The 18060-nt window shown below is 54.5% G+C and overlaps 4 protein-coding genes across 4 annotated transcripts; 2 read left to right on the forward strand and 2 right to left on the reverse strand.

The window, feature by feature from the left end:
• Positions 1 to 5: 5 nt before the first annotated feature.
• Positions 6 to 1046, reverse strand: NCLIV_021390 (putative ribosomal protein L41; the record flags this gene model as incomplete). The annotated part of the gene is made up of 2 exons (XM_003882333.1): positions 6 to 107; positions 831 to 1046. The coding sequence occupies 2 exons, from the start codon at positions 1044 to 1046 to the stop codon at positions 6 to 8; spliced, it is 318 nt and encodes a 105-aa protein (XP_003882382.1).
• Positions 1047 to 2600: 1554 nt separating this feature from the next.
• Positions 2601 to 6772, forward strand: NCLIV_021400 (3'-5' exoribonuclease CSL4, related; the record flags this gene model as incomplete). The annotated part of the gene is made up of 7 exons (XM_003882334.1): positions 2601 to 3207; positions 3616 to 3754; positions 4179 to 4387; positions 4970 to 5010; positions 5582 to 5673; positions 5981 to 6265; positions 6541 to 6772. 7 exons carry the CDS (start codon positions 2601 to 2603, stop codon positions 6770 to 6772), a joined length of 1605 nt encoding a protein of 534 aa, XP_003882383.1.
• Positions 6773 to 8570: 1798 nt separating this feature from the next.
• On the forward strand, positions 8571 to 11816 carry NCLIV_021405 (3'-5' exoribonuclease CSL4, related; the record flags this gene model as incomplete). The annotated part of the gene is made up of 6 exons (XM_003882335.1): positions 8571 to 8945; positions 9385 to 9471; positions 9848 to 9936; positions 10127 to 10211; positions 10939 to 11087; positions 11786 to 11816. The coding sequence occupies 6 exons, from the start codon at positions 8571 to 8573 to the stop codon at positions 11814 to 11816; spliced, it is 816 nt and encodes a 271-aa protein (XP_003882384.1).
• A 3640-nt stretch (positions 11817 to 15456) lies between these two features.
• On the reverse strand, positions 15457 to 16773 carry NCLIV_021410 (conserved hypothetical protein; the record flags this gene model as incomplete). Its single annotated transcript, XM_003882336.1, has 1 exon — positions 15457 to 16773. One exon carries the CDS (start codon positions 16771 to 16773, stop codon positions 15457 to 15459), a length of 1317 nt encoding a protein of 438 aa, XP_003882385.1.
• Between the last annotated feature and the right edge of the window lie 1287 nt (positions 16774 to 18060).

The raw sequence follows: 18060 nt of genomic DNA on the forward strand, positions 1-18060 counted from the left end.
AGCGTTTAATAACCGGGTCCTCCCTTGCTCTTCTTCTCCGCTCCGAGCTCGAAGCTCTTGCATCGCTTGATGGGCAACAGACGCTTGGTTTTGCATTTCGTGCACTCCTGCAGCACACCACACAGATGCGCAAAAGGGCACAATGCATTTGAGAGACGCCGTCGCTTCTTTTCCAATAACGCACACTTCGCTGGCATACTACATAACCAATTCGTAACGCATCAACTGCGTAACCCAGCGTCTGAAGAACACCTCTCCATCAGTGCTGCCAGCAAAAGTCTAGGCACCGCAGCTTGTGGGGGGTGCATAGGCTTCAGTTCGGCACCACGCGTTCCGTCAGACGTCAAATGTTAGAAAAACCCGCATTCACACTCAGAGCACGCAGGCGATTCAGGTGATCTTATATCACTCGGTCACGCTGCCAACCTGCGACAGAGAGGAAAAACTCCACTCTATAGCAGAAACCGGCCAGATTGCACACCGCACATAGACACGCGCGTCCAACTGCTTTTACGCAAAAAAAAACAGTTTTGAGGAGGGCGGCAGCAAGACTCCTAGTGTGAGGCAACACGGACGCTTCGCCGCGGTCTAAAGCGCTTCGTATTTGCCGCTACAGACGCGTCAGTCCCGTTCCTTCATTCATGAGCGACCGACGCGGAGGGTCGGCGAACGGGAAAAACGTGTCCATTCGACTTAGAGAACGGGCCTAGCAGCCGGGGAAATACCGGCGCCCTTCCTCGCCCAGATAACCCGCCGAGGAAACCGCAGGCTGTCCCCTCTCCCATCAACCGCTTTCACGAATCCGCCAGGGACCGCAAGAAGAGACGTACAAGCTTGAGGACGATCTTCTTGGTGGTCTTCGCCTTCTTCCTAAAAATGGGCTTCGTCTGACCACCAAAACCCTTCTGCTTGCGATCGTAACGGCGTTTCCCCTGCACGACAAGGGAGTCCTTTCCCTTCTTGTACTGCGACACCTTGTGGGGCTGGTGCTTGCGGCACTTGGGCCCCTTGCAGAAGGTATTGCGGAGCTTTGGAACATTCACCATCTTGCCGGCACTGCTCCCCGAAATCTCCACGAAAGCGATAAAAAAACAGACGCAAACGGGGCAAGAGGAAAAGATGAAGCACCACCACACAGTTTTCACGCACCCCGTGCAATGCCTCCATGCTCTCTCGAAAATACGCGACTCGTTCGTACCGTCCCTCTCTCTCGCAGTACGTGGACAGCGCATGCTGAGCCGGAGGGAAAAAATCGATGGCATGCATGTCGGCTAATAGACGGTCCACCCGTTCGTGTCTCCCCTAGCATGAGAAAAGGAGACCAGATGCGTGTCTCTCTGACGGCTTGTGTTTTGGGGCTGCTCTCTCTCTGGCTATTTAGAGTCTCTGCGCGGTTGCCTCGACGACGTTGATTTCTCCGCGCCGTTTCACCCGAAAGACCAGACCAGCTGGCGGCAGTGTGCAGCCGGCACGACCTTGTGTACACACGGAGCGCTGAAAAAACGGATTGGCGGTTCGCACCTGTCCTCGTTCTCGCGGCGGACGTGTCCCCGCCTCTCCACACCTTTTGGCAAGACACAGCGTCACCAGGGAGCGAACGATCTGTTCCCCACTCCACCTGTCCTAAAGATCCGCTCCTGTCCCTGAGCTGGGCCGCCACTCACGGGTTCCGCTCCTCTCGAAACGTGCTCCGCCCGTGGCAACCAGAGCTGTGTTCGCAGGAATAGGGCTCTCTCTCTTCGTCCCGGGATTCCAAGAGTCTCCTTTCCCATGCGCCTCAGACCCGCGAACCTGTCTTGACCCACCTGCGCACCTCGGCACGGAGAGCCGCAGCTAGCGCGGGGATTCGCGATCTCGGCCGCTCCGCACTCCCTTCCCTTTTTGTACACTCTGACGACGTGCGCAAAAACACACGAGTTGAGCCGCCTCTTCCCGAGCGCGTGGTGTGTCCTGTCTGCTGCCTCCCAAAGAGTGCCCCGTATACGGCAGATCTCGAAAATATAGAAGGCGTCTCCTTGGGAAGCATGGACTCACTTGGCCGGGCGTCCTCTCGCGCCCTCGGCGGGTTCCGCAGACAGAGCCCCTGCGAACTCGCCAGCTCGACTGGCAGTCTCTGCCTCACCCTCCGGCAGTTGCAGAATGTCTCTCTTTCGGTCCTTTCGGTAGATCTTCCACCGTCGCAGCTGCCGTCAGTGCGCGGGTCAGGCCGGCACGTCAGTTCCCCGCGCCCCGGCGCTTTCCGCTTCACGTCTCCGCTGGATCCCCGTCCGTTTCTAAAGCATGCACGTGCCATCGTGGCCCGCCAGCGGCCTTGTGTTTCTCCAAACTCTCACTCTGCTGCCGGCCTGTCTCTCGACTCCGGCGTGCGTCGAGGATGTGTCCGTAGCCGGTCCACCAAGCTCGAACCTCCCTCGTGTCTCGTATATGCACCAGCAGCTTCTGCACGTTCATCCCCGTGGCGCTCTTCGTGTTGCGCGTGCGGTGTTCCTGTGGTACGCAAGGCAACCGCTTCCACGAATCCCATCCGCTCGTGCTTCTCGCATTTCCTCCCGCGTGCCCCGCGTTACGAACACCCGCTGTGGATTCTCGCGCACAGGAAGATGCCACCCGGCGGCTTAGATCAGGCACGTGAACCTGAGCCCTCGCCCTCCTCTTCGCCGCGTTCGCCTTCGTTTGGGTCTGCTCACTCCCGATTCTACTCTTCTCTTGTATCTCCGCACCTGCTGTGTTCGACGTTGTCATTCCCTCCCAGTTCTTCCTCTTCTCCGTCGTGTCTTCGCTTGCCTACTGCTTCTGGCTTGCCTACTCGCTCCGCTGATTCGTCTCCAACCGTCTGTGTTCTACGCGCTCCCGGTGCCTCCCTTTCTCCCCCCAGTTCGCCCTCTGCTCCAGCATCCCAGGTTCCGCACGAGAGCCTCTTGCCGCGATCCTCTTTTCCGCTCGGGCAAGCGCGCGATGCAGCGTTCGACGCCTTCGTCCCCGGTGGCGGTTTGTCGTGGCTGCAAGTTCGGTGGAAGAAGAAACGAGGAAAGAAGGAAAAAATCATCTTGAATGCGGAGCAAGTTGCAACGAAAACAAAGTACGACGAACGATTGGGCTCCCGACGGGAGTCAGGTTTCCAGATCGACGCGTCCGCTTCCCCCGTTTTCAGGCTCTACGAAAGGGACTCCGGTGCATCCCCCCTAACGCTTGCTGTCGGTTCCTCTCGTCACCCCCCGATCCATCGTTGTGTTGCTCCTTCATCGCCCCTTCCTACTACACTACACTTTGCTTCCTCCTGTTTTTGTCAAGAGCTTTGTTCGTTGGTCAGCCGGCGAGCGGAAGACGCTCCAACGGAGTATCCCCCCTGCTGTGCGTGTGCCGTGGCTCTCGCGCCTTGCCTCTTCGCTGTTTTGTTCAGCCCCTCCATTTCCAGAGGCCTCGTTATCCTTCTGTCTGTCTTGGTACCTGCTGCGCGGGTCCTCGGGTTTCTCCCGGTTACGTTCTTTCCTCGGTTTCTCGGTTGTTTCGCGCAATGTCCATTAATGCCGTTGTTTTCCAGGCACCTGCCTCGCCCAGTCGCGTTCTCCGCTGTTTGACCTCTGCCGTCTGCGCGTCGACGTGTGTCCTCTCCAGGCTGCCGCCGATTCGATTGGAGGACCGCGTTACCCCGGAGCCACCCGCAAGTGTGGCGAGAAACATTCGAGCTCAAATCTCTCGGGCTGCGGCAGGTTGGAAGACAAAACGCATGTTCACGTACCGAAATAAATACCGAGTACGGAAAACACGCACGCGGCGCACTGCGGCGTGGTCCAAGTGCGACTCTCGGCAGGCCCCATTCGACTTGTCCTGTTAGCGTTAGCGTTACATATCTATCTTTCTATCTGTCTATCTATATGTATATACAGGCACGTTTGTGTGTTTGCTTTTCGTGTAGCATTTGCTGAACCGTAAAGGCGCCAGTGTGAACCACAACAGGGCGAGGCGTAGTCTGAGGCATTGAAAAAGATGACGTCTTTTGAAGCAGGGACTGCTGTTAGAGCCGGTCACGCAAGCACACGCTCCTTGATGGATTTGTGTGGAGTTTGCATGTCTCCCGCTCGCCCTTGCGCGTGCCTACTCGGGTCTGACGCCGGTATCTGCGGTTTGTTTCTTTCCCAGCTTCGGCGTCTCGTGGGGATGACGCACGACGTCGACAGCGATGACGAGTTCACACAGGCGAACTCGCGAAAGAGAGACAGTCAGGCGTCGACCTCCAGCTCGGCCTCGTCTGGAGGCGAGTTCAAGCAGGCTGCCGGCGTGAAGGAATCGTCCATGGGACGGAAGCAGAAGCGTGCGTTTGCTGGCCGCACGTTTGTGACCCCCCTCACGAAGCTGCAGCACCAGGCGGCGCTCCCGCGATCTCCTCGTAAGCTTTCGCGCCTCATGCGCGACCGACCTTGAAGGAGAGGCTGACGCAAGCGCGTTACCGTTCGAGAAGTGGACAAGGGACGCCGGATCCCACGACACTTTCCTCGTCCGCCCAACATCGTTCTTTCTGAGTGTAGGAAACCACGTTCACAATCCAATGCACAAATGCTCTGTATCTATGGCAAATCCCGTAGGTAGATAGATACAGGAGAGGTGTCGCCGTTCTGGTGAGAAGGCAACGAAGGAGAAACGCAAGCAAGAGACCGTCTGCAGAATTCCTCAGCTTGTCGCATCCTGGACAGTGTAGCAGTAGATCGCGGCGGCGGAAAAAGGGCGCGCAGTGTGCCGTAGAAAGCTGTTCCGTCACGACTTCACTGGAGGCGAGGCACGCCTCGTTTCCCTGTGTCGGATTGCCGGTCGCGCGCGACATCGCTCCCCTGAATCGTTTCTGCTTCGTTGAAGTGCATCTGTCGCAATGAGGTGGTGCACGTCAGACGGAAACCCTCGATTCCTCCTGAATACTCAACATCAACGCCTTTCATGCTTTCCTCTGATCGGCTGTGTTCACCTGCTTGTTCAGTGCATGCGCGCTTCGACTTTCCCCACACTTTCCACTACGACGTAAGCTGGGTGAACACTGGAAGACAGGGGCCATTGGAAGTGTATATAAAGCTAAACAAGACTTCCGGTAGTTAAGTAACGACGAGTCCAGTGCACGGCGCGAAAATGATTCGACATGGCCCGGATGCCGGCACGAACACGGCTGAGTCTGCAGGCGAGCTCAGGGCGAGAATCGCTTCGCCTGTGAGCATCAGGAAGCAGGTAGAGCGATGCTTGTATTTCTTGAGACAGCCGCCGCATCTGAACAGGGATCGAAGCGAAGGCCCCAGGCTCGTCTCCACCTCCATCTTTTCGCTCAGGAGACCCCGTGCCTCACGACGCGTGTGTCCTCCTCGGCACTCCTGCCGCCTCCAAAGTCGATTCGAGTACAGCACATGCCAAACGGGTGTCGTAACGGCCTCGGCACCCACAGGCGAGCTTTGCTCGCCCCGTGGAAAGGCAACGGAACTCTTCAATCGGTTGTGTTGTTTGCTGCTGCGCGGTGTGTGACCCTCCGTGCCAGCAGCAGAGAGCACGGCACACAGCTGGAACATGTTTGTCTCCTCTGTCCTCGACCGTTGAATCCCTTTAGGTTTTCTGGGGCCCGCCTCAGGTGGAAGAAGAGCCAAACAAAACGGCGTGCTGGGTGTCCTTCCACGTGGCCGACCTGAAACTCTCCGACAGGTGAGCTGCGGCCGCACACATCTTGCTACTTACCGGAGGTGGTGCGGGCAAAAGGAATTGCCTGACTCTCTGTCTCAGGCTGAGAACTCCTTTTCAGTCGTTACAGTTTTCAGGTCACCGTCCTGAACTTGAGTCTCCACATCGTTCGGAGTTTCTGTGCGTCAGCCCCTCCTATTGCGTCGCGTGCTCTCTGTGTTTAATCCTCGTGTTCCTCTGGTGTCGTGGCGTCGTTTTCTCGGCATGCCCGGCGGCTATCCGAACTCCGTCGTTTTGTGTTCGTTGCGTGTGTTGTGCTCTCTTTCTATAGTCAAGAACAGCGGCTCCTGGACATATTGGGCCCCGAGCGATACGACGAGCAGACTGGAATAGCCTGCCTGGAAGCAGATGTTTTCCCTCAGCTCAACCACAACGCTGCCTACTTGGGTGAGTCAGATCTCCCTTCTGCGCCGATCAGCAATTCAGGAGTCCTCCCGAAGAGGGAAGCGAGAAGGGAAACGCATCAGATCCGCACCGCGTGTCATCCACATGCAGAACCATCGCCACGTTCATGCAGGCTGACAGTGAATGTATACCCTGTTTCCCCAGCCCGTTGGTCAGCGCTGTTGATACGCGATGAGAGTGCAACGGAGCCACCCGTTCCCGTGGGCATTCCCTTGGCCTCACAGCCCCTGTTCGTGCACACTGGAAAAGATGGGTTTCAGCCGCCATATTTGACAAGAGAAAGGAGAAACGCGGTGCGCATCTGGGCACTAAATGGTGGGGCTTCCATGGCGGGAGGCGTGCACTGTGCACAAACCGCTCGCAGGGCCAGGCTCGGCGAGCTCAGGCTTTCCCTTCCGCTTTCCTGGTTTGTTGCCTGCGGCTCAGGAGATATTCTTCAACAGCTTATGCGAGAGGTGCAAAAAGCGTGAATCGTGTCACAAATGACACAGGACTGGCCGCTGACACAGGAACGCACACAGAAATGAAGATTGCCCGCACATTCGCAGGAAAGACCTGGCCTACAGCCTATTGCGTCCTTCCGTGTACGCAGCAGCCAGCGGATTTTTTAAAGACGAAAACGAAGATGGCTTTAGTTGCAACGAGCATACACCCTTGAAGCAAACGAGCATGGGCGGTGATTTTTGGTAACTTCATGGAGCCGACTCGCAGTGTACGTGGTTGCCGTGAACTTCAGTCTTGTACAGGTAAAACACTCTTGCACGCAGTGGCTTTCTCCGTCGATTTCCACTGCCAGCGCCATCTGCATTTTAAAGCGGCTACGAAAATCGACGCCTGCAACGGAGATGAGGAAGCAGATCTGGGGACGAGCGATGGATGTGCACGTCACTTTCTCGACTGCACAGCGTGTACGCCCAAGTCTAGATTCCCTCAGATGGCCGTGTTCAGTTGCTTGCGCAGCTGCGCCGACTGTCGGCCGCCGCCTGTCTAGCGACCTCGTTCAAGACTTCCAAGCTCCGCCTGAGCGTTAGGTTTTAGACTGGACGTGCATCGAAAACCTAGAGGAAACGGAGGTAAAAAGGCTCGCAGAATGGCATGCATGCACCTTCAGGGTCTTTCTCGAACACAGCTAGCAGAACCGTCTAGCACGTCCCTCCGCAAAGGGTGTTCTTCGTGAAAGTTGGCGACGGCCATTCAAAAACGGAAAGGGCGCTTTCGTTGCCGTTGCTTCGCTGAGTAAGATCCTGTCTCGGTTTTTTTGACGGCGAAACGGCGGGCTTTCATTTACGGCATGTTTTTTTCGCTTATCGGACTTGCCAACGGATGCTTGCACTTTGCGAAATTCTTGAGAAAGCGGTCTCTCCAAGAACGAAGCAATTAACAGAAGTGCCAGCGAGTGCTCATTCTTCTAAATTCACGTTCTTCCTCTAATATCGATGTATATGCTTAGACATTCGCACATTACAAATGTGTACATCCACAGATCCGTGCTGCGCCGAACGTGACCCACGCATGCTGGCTCGTCGCAAACGTACGATCTGAGTAAAGATGACAAACAAAACAGAGATCCTGGACTCTCTGTGCTGCAGCCTGGCTTCGCGAGCCTCCACCAGGCTGCGCGTCTGCCTTTTCTTTGAAGGCGACGGAGGCAGTGTCTGATGTGTAGCAGGCTGAAGAGCAGTGCTGTTCCCATGTACGACTCGCCCCACGCTTGCCTCCTGGAAACGTCTCAAAAGTAAATTTGAAATGCTCAGGAGAAGCAAGTGCGTTTCGCTGGCTTAGGATCACCCGAATGAGGACGGTGAAAGGTGATGCCTGTATCCCAGCTGATCATCGTGCATGGTCTCAATGCATGCAGAATTGCATGCTGCGTAGAACCGACGATCTGCAATTTGAGTGCGCGACTCACTTCTCACTTTCCGCTTCTTGCCTGGAGTGTATTTTCGCTGCTTCTTTTCTCTACAAAGCGTTTTCCGACGTACCTACAGGAATCTGGAACAGGGACATTTCCCGGCGGTGGCCAGTCCACTCCACGCGCGGCATCCCGATCAACACAAAACGCGGAAGCCACAGACAGTTTCCTTTGTCTCCATAAGCAATTTGTCGATTCCAAAGATACTTGGTAGGGGCAGTCCGGAAAGTTCCCTTTTTGCTTTGGCATCTAAAACGCGCTTGCCACTGAGGATTTCTCTCGCGACCTGTTGAGTAGGCCTGAGCGTCATTTTATACTGGCGTTTCCACGCGGTAAAACGGACGACCAGTCGCAAGTACACGAAAGAAGTTTTGTAAGCGAAGCGTTTAGAGCTTCTCACATGAACTCCAATGTTCTTCAACGCTCAATGCTGAATAGGTGAATGTGTCTTGTGGCGCGGACTCGACCAAGATACACTTCTGACACGCGCGAGGCTGCCTACACCTGGACTGTCTTCCATCGTCCCGCGCCACTGTTCTGCTTCATGGAGGCGAACTGCCCTTCGCTTCCGCCTTCCTCACAGCCCCTCTTGCCACCGGGGCTCGAAGGTGTGAACTCTCAGCGCGGCGACCGTTTGTCTCCGGGAGGGCAACGAACGTCGACAGCAGCAAGTCAACCAAGGGAGGCGCCGACTTCGGCTAGCCTCCACGTCTCTGGGTCCCCAGCCAAGTCTTCTGTGGCAAGCAAGGCTGTACGGACACCTGGCGAGCGTCTTGGCAGTACATCCGAGTTTGCACCTGGCAGAGGAACTTACGTCAAGGACGATTTCATTTACGCCGCCATTGTTGGACTCGAGCACGTCGGCCCACCTTCCCCCCGCCCGCCGACCAGCGCAGAGGGTACACGTGAAGAGAGCAAGGTGAGCTGCTTCGCCCTCGTTTGGCAAGCGGGGTTCCCATGTCATGAAGAGACAGACACTTGCGTGCTTCGTTTCCCCCTTGTCGTTTTGGGAACTTCTTCCTTACACACAGCAGGCTGCGTAGCCACCGTATCGGGGACAGCACATCTCGCTGTAGCTACGTGCGTCCACGGACACAGACTGAAACGGCAGCTGGTGCAATCGACGCGTCCTCTTCCGCGAATGGCGCGCTCGAAATGTGCACAAGTGCAGCATGAGGGTCGTGAGAGAAACGCTCCGTTGGCTTCAGCCGCCAGGCAGTTTGTGTCTTCAGCGGAAGGGGCGGGCAGAGATAGAAACAGGGGAAAATGGGGAGAAGCGTCGGCGGTTCCTTTGAAACCTCGCGAAAGAGGAAGCAATACTCCATGGCTGAAACTCTCTCCTCCCGAATTGCTTCCAGGCTGCTGGGCTTCCCGTCCTTTCGGTCGTATCCTCCGCGAAGTGCGCCGCCGTCCTCCCGACAACAGGCTGCTTTGTCCTCGCTCAGGTAACTGCCTAGCTTTTTCTGTGCGGGCGCGCAAGACCGTGCTGAGATGTTTCTTTCTGTGCTGCGCTGGGACGGCAACCAGTTCGCGGCACCCCCCCCCCGCTCCGGGCTTTTTCGCCTTCTGGGGATTTTTGTGAACTGCTCTAAGTCGCGGGGGTGCTCCGCGGCTCCGCCGTACGCGTTCGTCCGCGCTGCAGCGCGTCCCTCGTGCTAACAGCACACGACGGGGTTCTGTGGAGTCACGGCTTCACCTTCACCGTTTCTCTAAAAGGCTCGAGGGCCGTCGCTCGTCGCTACGAGGGGAACCCGATGACGTCGATTTGAAGAAACACGTCGCGACGGGTCTTTGGGGCCACCTTGACAATCTTATGTTCAGGTCACAAAGATATCCCATCACCGCGTCGACTGCTCGATTCTCGCCGTGGACGGCCAGACGTTAGCGGAGCCGTTCCGTGGTTTTATCCGGTAAGACTGTCGTGTGTCCCGGGTCTTTCCGCGTGCCTCCGGTAGCCGCAACTCATGAGCAATCCATGACGCAGTTGTTCACCGCATCCGCTGCGTGGAGACCCCACGAGGGATTGGCAACAGTGTCAGCCGGACGAGGCCTTCTCGGATGTCTCGCCGAACCGCCACTTCTACTTCTGTTTCGCCCTAGGTCGCAGGATATTCGGGAGACCGACGTGGACTCAGTTGACGTTCTGGAATGTTACAAACCCGGCGATGTCGTCCGAGCAAAGGTCGTAAGTCCGAGCGTATGAAACTCTGAAAACGGTTTGCCCCAGTGAAGGCACTCTGTGCCATCTCGACCAAGAGGAGGAAAAGGTGTGTCCTCGTTCTGCTGTAGGTGAAACTACAGGTATCATAGCTTGATCAAAATGTTCCGTCGGACACTGCCTTCCTCTCGCGTTCGCCGTGTCGTGATGTGGACGTCATTGGGCTTGCACGTCGCGTCGTAGGCTGCGGTCACAACTAGCGAGGCGAGGCCGAATACGAAATGTACGAGAAGGATCCGTAACGCCATTGGCAGGTTCTTTTCGGTCGTCGTGTGCCGCGTTCGAGAGCAACACAAGGCGTGCTGTGACCTCTGACGCGAGTTTTCCCGGATGTAGAGGCAGGCGTACGCAGCGCGTAGTGAAATGACGAGCGCATTCACCCTCTGACAGTACATTAGGGCGCCTCCATCTTCTCGCAATTCGGAACCCCGTTTTGTCTATATTCAAGCTCTCTGCCGCATACACAAGATGGCCGATACTATAACGCGAAACAGCGGATGGCCCGGTGTGTGCGCTGATCGGAGTCGATTTTGTGTAGCACAGAGACTCAATGGTCCTGCTGGAAAGACAGACCCGGTTACAAAAAGTTCCCGGCTTCTTGCCCGTCTTGATTACGCGAGAGAACGCATGGCGCCCCTCTCTGTTTGTGGCCACAGCGTTCCTCTGTTATCTCCGCTGCCTTCTGTGACTCTAGATATCAGTGGGAGACGGTCGCTGCTACGTGCTTTCGACGGCCTCGGCAGAACTTGGTGTGCTCTTCGCTCAAGGCAAAGACGGCAGTCAGCTGCAACCTGTCACGTGCAAGCTCATGCGTTGCGACGTTACCGGCCGCCTTCAGAAAAGGTAAAACTGCCTGGATTTCTATTGCATGCGGACCCATGTAGCGCCCACGCTGCTTGCCGTTATGAGCGTAGGCACGCGTTACCGTGATGTGCCCGTTTCACGAGAGCGCGGACGTCCAGAAAGATACAAACCCGCCTCGATGTTTAGCTCAACTTTGCAGATAGATTTAGATACAAGGAGCTCCCAGACATCAGGCGACAATCGCAGTGATTCCCCGTCTTCCGGTTTGTGGCGTTTCGGGGGAAATTGACAACAGCGAGCGTAACACTCTTGTAGGCATATTCATGGAATAGGTATTCATTTGTATGCGTACACATCTGCATATATATACAGTTTACGGAGGCACAAACGGATAACGTGAATCCTAACCTCTGTTTCCCGTCAAGCCTGTCTTTTGAACACGTATGTATACGCACCTGTTGACGTTATTGTAGTCGTCTGTACGTAGATGACTAAGTATCGATGCTTGTATGGATGCGTGTAAAGAACTGGTAAGATGCACATGTAAATCCACAAATATGGTCTGGTGTGCAGCCTGTGATTTGTTTGTGGTCTGCCGGTCTAATATGTCGCTTCGTGACCCTGGGCGTGTGAAGAGTAAGACGTGAAAATGGTAAGCGTCCGTTAGTGCCTGAGGACGATGCGACGGTGACCGGACAGATGATGTGTGGGGCGCTGTGTGCTGTTCACTGATGCAGAAAGGTGGCTGCTCCCGTTTTGCTCTCGTGATCACGCCTTCGGGTTTGTTAAGACAGCTTCGTAAAGCGGATTAAGAATTTTCTAGGACCACAAAGAGGATGAAGACAAGAAGCACAGTCTTCAGCTGACTTGATGAATCAGCAGTGAAGATATTCGACTCTGCCCGGTGGTCACCTGGCGCGGTTCTGTCGGCGGCAGAAGGCGTTTGGGGCGCATCCTGCAGGGATAGAGGTTTCCAAGCGGAACGCTTAGTGCTGCACATGGCGTCATTTACTTTTTCTCGCTGCCTCCCGAGAATTCCCTTCCCGCTTATGCATACTGCCAGGCTTTCGAACGGAGTGAGACGCATGCTTGATGTGCGATTTTTTCGCTTTTTCTCGAGTAAAACTGATGCGCCAGGTTTGAACAAGGGAACAGTTCCACCCGTGAATGAAGGTGGTTATCTTTGAAAATGCTCGGCGAATGCCCACAGGTCCTTTGGATTTGCGGGACTACTCTATGTATTGGAGTGACTCATTTCCTTCCACCAGCGGTCCGATTCTTTTCGCGACCCACAGAAGCCTGCCTGTATCCACGTTAAAATGTCTTTTTCAGTCTTAAGTTGTCGTGGTCGGAGCTCAAGTCCTTTTAGCGAGCGAAAGCTGAGTTCGGAGATGCACCATTTTGTTTAGAGGATCATGTTGTCCTGTTCCCTCACTGAGTGGTTACGCCAATTAGCTAACATCGATAACGAATGCTGCCACTACATTGTTGGTCGGCCACAGAATTGATATGGGCTGTACACAAGGCATCAGCGATGCGCTACATTTTTTCCAGTGGATGATTCAGGGTGACAAATGATGAGAAGCAGCTTTGTCATTCAGACAAACGGCACTGGTGCTTACACGAGTTCACACTAAGCCCAGTCACTCTTACAGGGTGATATTGTCTAACTGCTTAACGTGACCTGCAGCAGGCCTTGAGCCTGTTCTCTCTGAGTTGTTCGCGGACATACCCAAAGCGCAGCGACGATGCATACAGCGAGGTGTGAAGAGAAAGCGGAGTGTTCTGACCTTGATGTTCTTGTCGAAGCAATTGGGACAAAACTGAAACGGGGCGTGCTTTCCAGAGGCACACAGCTCGGGTTGTAATGTGTTCGTCAGCTCTTCCACCACCAGAGATACAGCTGTATTAAGGAAACAGAGGCTGGCAAAACCAAGTTTCTGCCCTTACTGATATATATATATATATATATATATATATATATATATATAGCTGTTCATCTATTGGGTGAGAGGGCGAAGGTGGTGGCGGCCAAAACTGAAGACCCATTCGATAAAATGAAGCGCGCCCCGATATACGAGTCTCCTATATGTGTTTCTCTTGTGGGGTCGAGCGAAGCTAAGAGAACGCCAGCGCCTCAGTGGCAGACGACTGCTGGTGAAACGGGTGTCTGCCGATATTAATAATGAAAATATGAAAAGAAATCTCCGCTGAAATTGTAGGTGGAAGTCGTCTCTTCATCGTTTACGCGACTTGAGAGATACGTAAACGTGTCCCCGTCCATCGATAATAGCAGGCGTCGAGCTAATTGTTGTGTGGATCCGAGTCCTGATGTTTTCGTTTACACTGTCACATTCGAAATCTCGCGTTATGAATGCGCCTAGGTGTGAAAATCGCACCACCCTTCCCTCGCACATCCCCTTTGTTTTCAGACACGTTTCTGCGCGCCGAGCGGGAGGTGGGCCATGTGGGACCAAAGCGACCTGGCTGCCCAGGGTGGATTATCAAAATACCACGATGGCTGAATGCCCGCGGGCTTGGAAGGGCGTTTGTCAGCGACACCAGAAAATTCTCCTTGTGCCTATCTGCAGTGCAAGTGATTTTAAGCTAAAGCCGTTTACGCTTTGACTTCATCACACAACAGCCGTGAGTTGTAATGATTTCCAAGCCCCGCCAATTCGAGGCCTCGGCTTTACACTGGAGCGTTGAAAGTTTGCGCGGGACATGTGATTCACTACTGTACATCGCACACAGAATGACGCACGCAAGCATAGCTCCCTTGTTGAGAACGGCATCGGTGTAATTCAGAAGACGAACTTCCTTCGCGGTATAAACACAAACAACGAATAGAATCAGTCTCCACATCGGTCGCAAAACAACGAAATATGCCACACCCATACCCACTTCGAATTGCCCATCTTTCACGGAATTGGTTGTGTGAGTGGTTGCCTTCCCGCGAAATGGTGATCACGCTGGACTGCCACATTCATATACCACAAGCATGACCAGTTCCGTCGCGGCGCCTCCTGAGCACACAAGGACCGTGAACGCTCTGAGTCCCTTCTGCAGGCGCGTTCTCGGGAATGGACAGGATTCGTGTAAACACACACAACATCGGCGCCTTTGAAAACCGGCAATGGGCCTCACAACAGTTCACAAAGAGTGCTGAATAGCAGCAGCCCTTCCGCCGCTGGTTCGGCCCATCTTCCGCAAACGTCGTACTCACCGCATATCTTCCCCCCCAAAAACGGCCGCAAAATCGCTCAGTTGCGTACATCTACACATTCACCGCCACAGCCATATTACTCTTCGGGTACATGAGCAACTTTCGATACAAACCTACAGACCAACGTGCCGCCACAGTCCACGCGTTCCTCCAGTCGGGTGAAAACCAGAGGCGGCCCGCATCAACTCAACACCAGAAGCTACTTCCCATAAGCCACTCTGTCCACATCAAAGGAGAATGTACAACGGCAATAGGACAACGGAAAGTCCTGCAGTGTCACAGGACGGGTCTTTGGAAAATTACTGAACGACAGCATTAAAGAAAGGTGAAAAGTGCGCCGCTCTTGTTCACGAGGCGAAGCACCCTCTGTAGTAACATGACAACCGGAATACCCTGCTCTTTTCACGCGGAGCGACACGCTACGATTCTCGTTGGAGTTCCCGAAACGTGCAGTGCGACCGCGGACAGTTGTGAGGATAAAAACATGGATATACACCCGGGGGGAAAGTGGCAGATGGAAAGCTTCGTACAACGGGAGATGAAAGAAGAATGGACTCACAAGATCTGACTCTGTTCGGCAACAGAAAATGCAGCCGGGGGGCCCAATAGAGCTCCCCTACCACCAACAGCAGCGCTGCGCCGCAGTAACAATTCCATGATGTTCTGTCATGCTCGCTTCCATGCGACGCAACACTCCTGTTTAGCGGCATTCCGTAAGGCACACCCATGTACCACACGGAGACAAACGAATCGACAAACGCGTCAACTCCACGACACGGAAGCATGCGCAGCTGCGACGGACTGACACGATCTTCCTCTCTGGCGTTTAGAGGCAAGCAGTGCTTGTTTCGCGTTGAATTAAGCCGACGCATCGAGCAAATGCAGTTCCAACATTCACGCAGAGAGGCGGGATCATGCGGCCCCGCTGCTACGAGCTGGCATTCGTTTACCGCCGACTACGACTAGACAAAGCAATACACGCACGTATATCTTCACTATTACGCCCCGCTTTCGCAGTAATTGCATCCACGTCGTTGCTTTTCGTTATCGATCCCCAAACGACGGGGGCTCCTATTTCTGGCAATCGCCGACAAGCGAGCATTGTCTGCCGTTTCGCTTTTCAGGTCAATTCGTTTTCCTGGCTTCAGCTGCTTTCTACCGCTTCTACTGAGCGTCAACGTCTTATTGTTTTCCTGCCTTCTTCTTCTCCTCGCAGCAGCACTCCTTCTTTTCCGTCCCCGATTCTTTCTCCGCTTCTTTCTCGGCCTCCTTCTTCTTTGCCGCCTCGATAGCTTCTTGCATGTTTGAGCACAACTCGCCTGATGTGCGCAGCTCTTCCTCAGTTTTAAGCAGAAATGCGTCAAAAAGTACGGGACCCAATGATTGCTTGGCGGCCATAATCGCGGCAGCGACCGCGTCGCCTTTCTTGCAACAGTCGGAGGGTTCCATTCCGAGAGCCGAGGCTTCTCCCCTGACAGCAGCCAGTAGGGACGCCTGACCAAAGGATGGCTCGCCGCTCAGTTTGGCATGGGCGGACTTGGCGGCGTCTTGGAGAGTATACGAGGAGTGCCCGTGCTTCTCTGCCTTCATTTTGCTCACTTGTTCCTCCAAAGTTACACCAGCAGTTTTCATTTCAGCCAATACACTGGCGCGGAATCTATGGCAAATCTCGCTGCTGTATTTCTTTTTACCCAGCTCAGCGAGCCGCAAATTGACTTCAGACGTCTCAGACGCGCCGTCATAATCTGCTGCATTGACAAAGTCAGGGTCAGAGTACGCCGAGAACGGGCACTCCTCCATTTCCAAAACGCGCTTGAAATTTCTCAGGAGTGCCCCCGATCCTTGAGTCGACAGCACCGTCGAATAGAAGAGGGTCATCGCTGTATAAAGGACTTCTTCAATCCTCGAACGGCAGCTCTTGTCACCGACGTGACACACTGGCATTCTAGTCTCTGGTCCACTGCTCTTCCAGGCGGTCGTGGTGATCACCTCAAACTTTTCAGCCAGTTCGGAAAGCGTTGCACGATTCAGCGTCGTTTGCTCCAACTGCGCACCAGCTCCTCCATTTTGTGGTTTAATAGCACCTGTCAACTGCAGAAGAAGGGCTTGGAACCAATGTGTACTGACTTTGTACGCGACAGGCTGCGCGCGCCGTCGGAGAAAACGGGAAAGTGGCCTGCCCAAGAGAGACTTGGTGAAATCGTAGAGCTTGCCATAGATGTCACCGAAGATGAAATACGACTTGTAACCGAGTTTGATTGGAAGAAGCACACTCACAGGAGTAGGACCGTCCGAGCCACTATCTCCAGATGGTGCCGACGGTGAGGCGGATCCACAACCACCACCCCTGCAGCACCCATGTCCATTTGCGTACAACACGTTATTTTGGCTCCAGAGGAAAAAACAGCAGAGCGAAACAAGCAACAGATAAGAAAGCGCCCTCCCTCCCTTTCGGGAGGTACGCTGGGATGACAATGAACTGCAGGCAGAGCGACTCATTCTCTCTGCAGTAAAACACCTCGGGGTAAAAAAGATGATACACTAGAGTTCTGAGCAGTCGGGGTTTCACGGGAAAGACTCGGACGTAGAGAGGGTTCGACACTCTAGAACGCTTCACTCGAATGAAACTTTCACTTGGCTCTAGAGCAAAGGCATAAAACTATACACAAATGCGTCTACGCGATGTGCCAGTAACCCATTGCAGTTGCAAATATTGTCAGACAAGTATCTTCCGGACGGGGATAAACGGTCGTGGTACCCGAAATGCGGGAGCAATTGCGTCCCCATCGATGCAGCTGCGATGCCGGCCCCCCCCCTGCCCCCCCACATATTCGGGCGATGAAGCACAGTGCGGTCACTGGCCCCGCCAACCGCATTATAATGGCGGATTATGGTTAGACCCAGGGCATGCTTCTTCCAGCGCTTGCTTTCCGACGAGGCGTGCAGAAACGGAGCGAGCGCCGCGGTCTGCGGGGGTTGTCTACAACCGCAACAGAAGTGAAATAACTGCCAGCCCGATTCAGCACTTATTACGGGTGCTCAAGGAATGGGAAGAAATTACCGTCAGCACCGGAAGCATCTGTGTGCTTGGGACGCAGAGCGCAGACGAACAAAGCAGCGCGGCAGAAGCGATCCCACGGGGGCTGCAAGGCGTGTACGTGGTAGCAACAGGTGCACAGACGTTGCCCAGGATAGAACACACATTGTTGTTAATTTAAGCACAATCACGCAATCCAGTAAAAAAAACCCGAAAAGTTTTGCGATTCCCTTTAGCATACGTGGAGAAAACGTGGAAGGAACTGGCGCGGTTCTGGTGATGAGCGGTTGCGCGAAAGGCGCTGACCTTTTTCCCCTTAAAGCTTCTCAGTTTTTCCATAGCGGACTGAAGAGGGTTACGAACTTGTGTTGATTCTACATTCCCTTTTTATTCCGGGCACGGAGCGTTTTCCCCCTGCTGCAACGAAGGCGGTGCCACCCCTGTCGCGTATGTGGACGGGCCTCGCGAAAACTCGACGGCGGCGGCGCCCCGTCCGGGTCGTTGCTCCGCTGGGATGTCTTTTCCGCTTGTATCACTTAATACCGCCAAGGGCCTGATTCAGATGAAAATGGGGAAAAAGCATCATTGAGCATATGCCATCAGAAAGTGTGGAATCTGCTGGAACCACACCTGCACGGCAGAGGAGAAACGCCCGCTGCCGCATGCCATTCACGTATGCCACAAAACGCACTTTTTCGGTCTTGCGTTCCTACCGGAAATGGAGAGCACAAACGGTAGAAGCCTGCTGC

The sequence above is a fragment of the Neospora caninum genome, chromosome VIIa (genome assembly GCF_000208865.1).
Source record: "Neospora caninum Liverpool complete genome, chromosome VIIa".
NCBI lineage: Eukaryota > Apicomplexa > Conoidasida > Eucoccidiorida > Sarcocystidae > Neospora > Neospora caninum.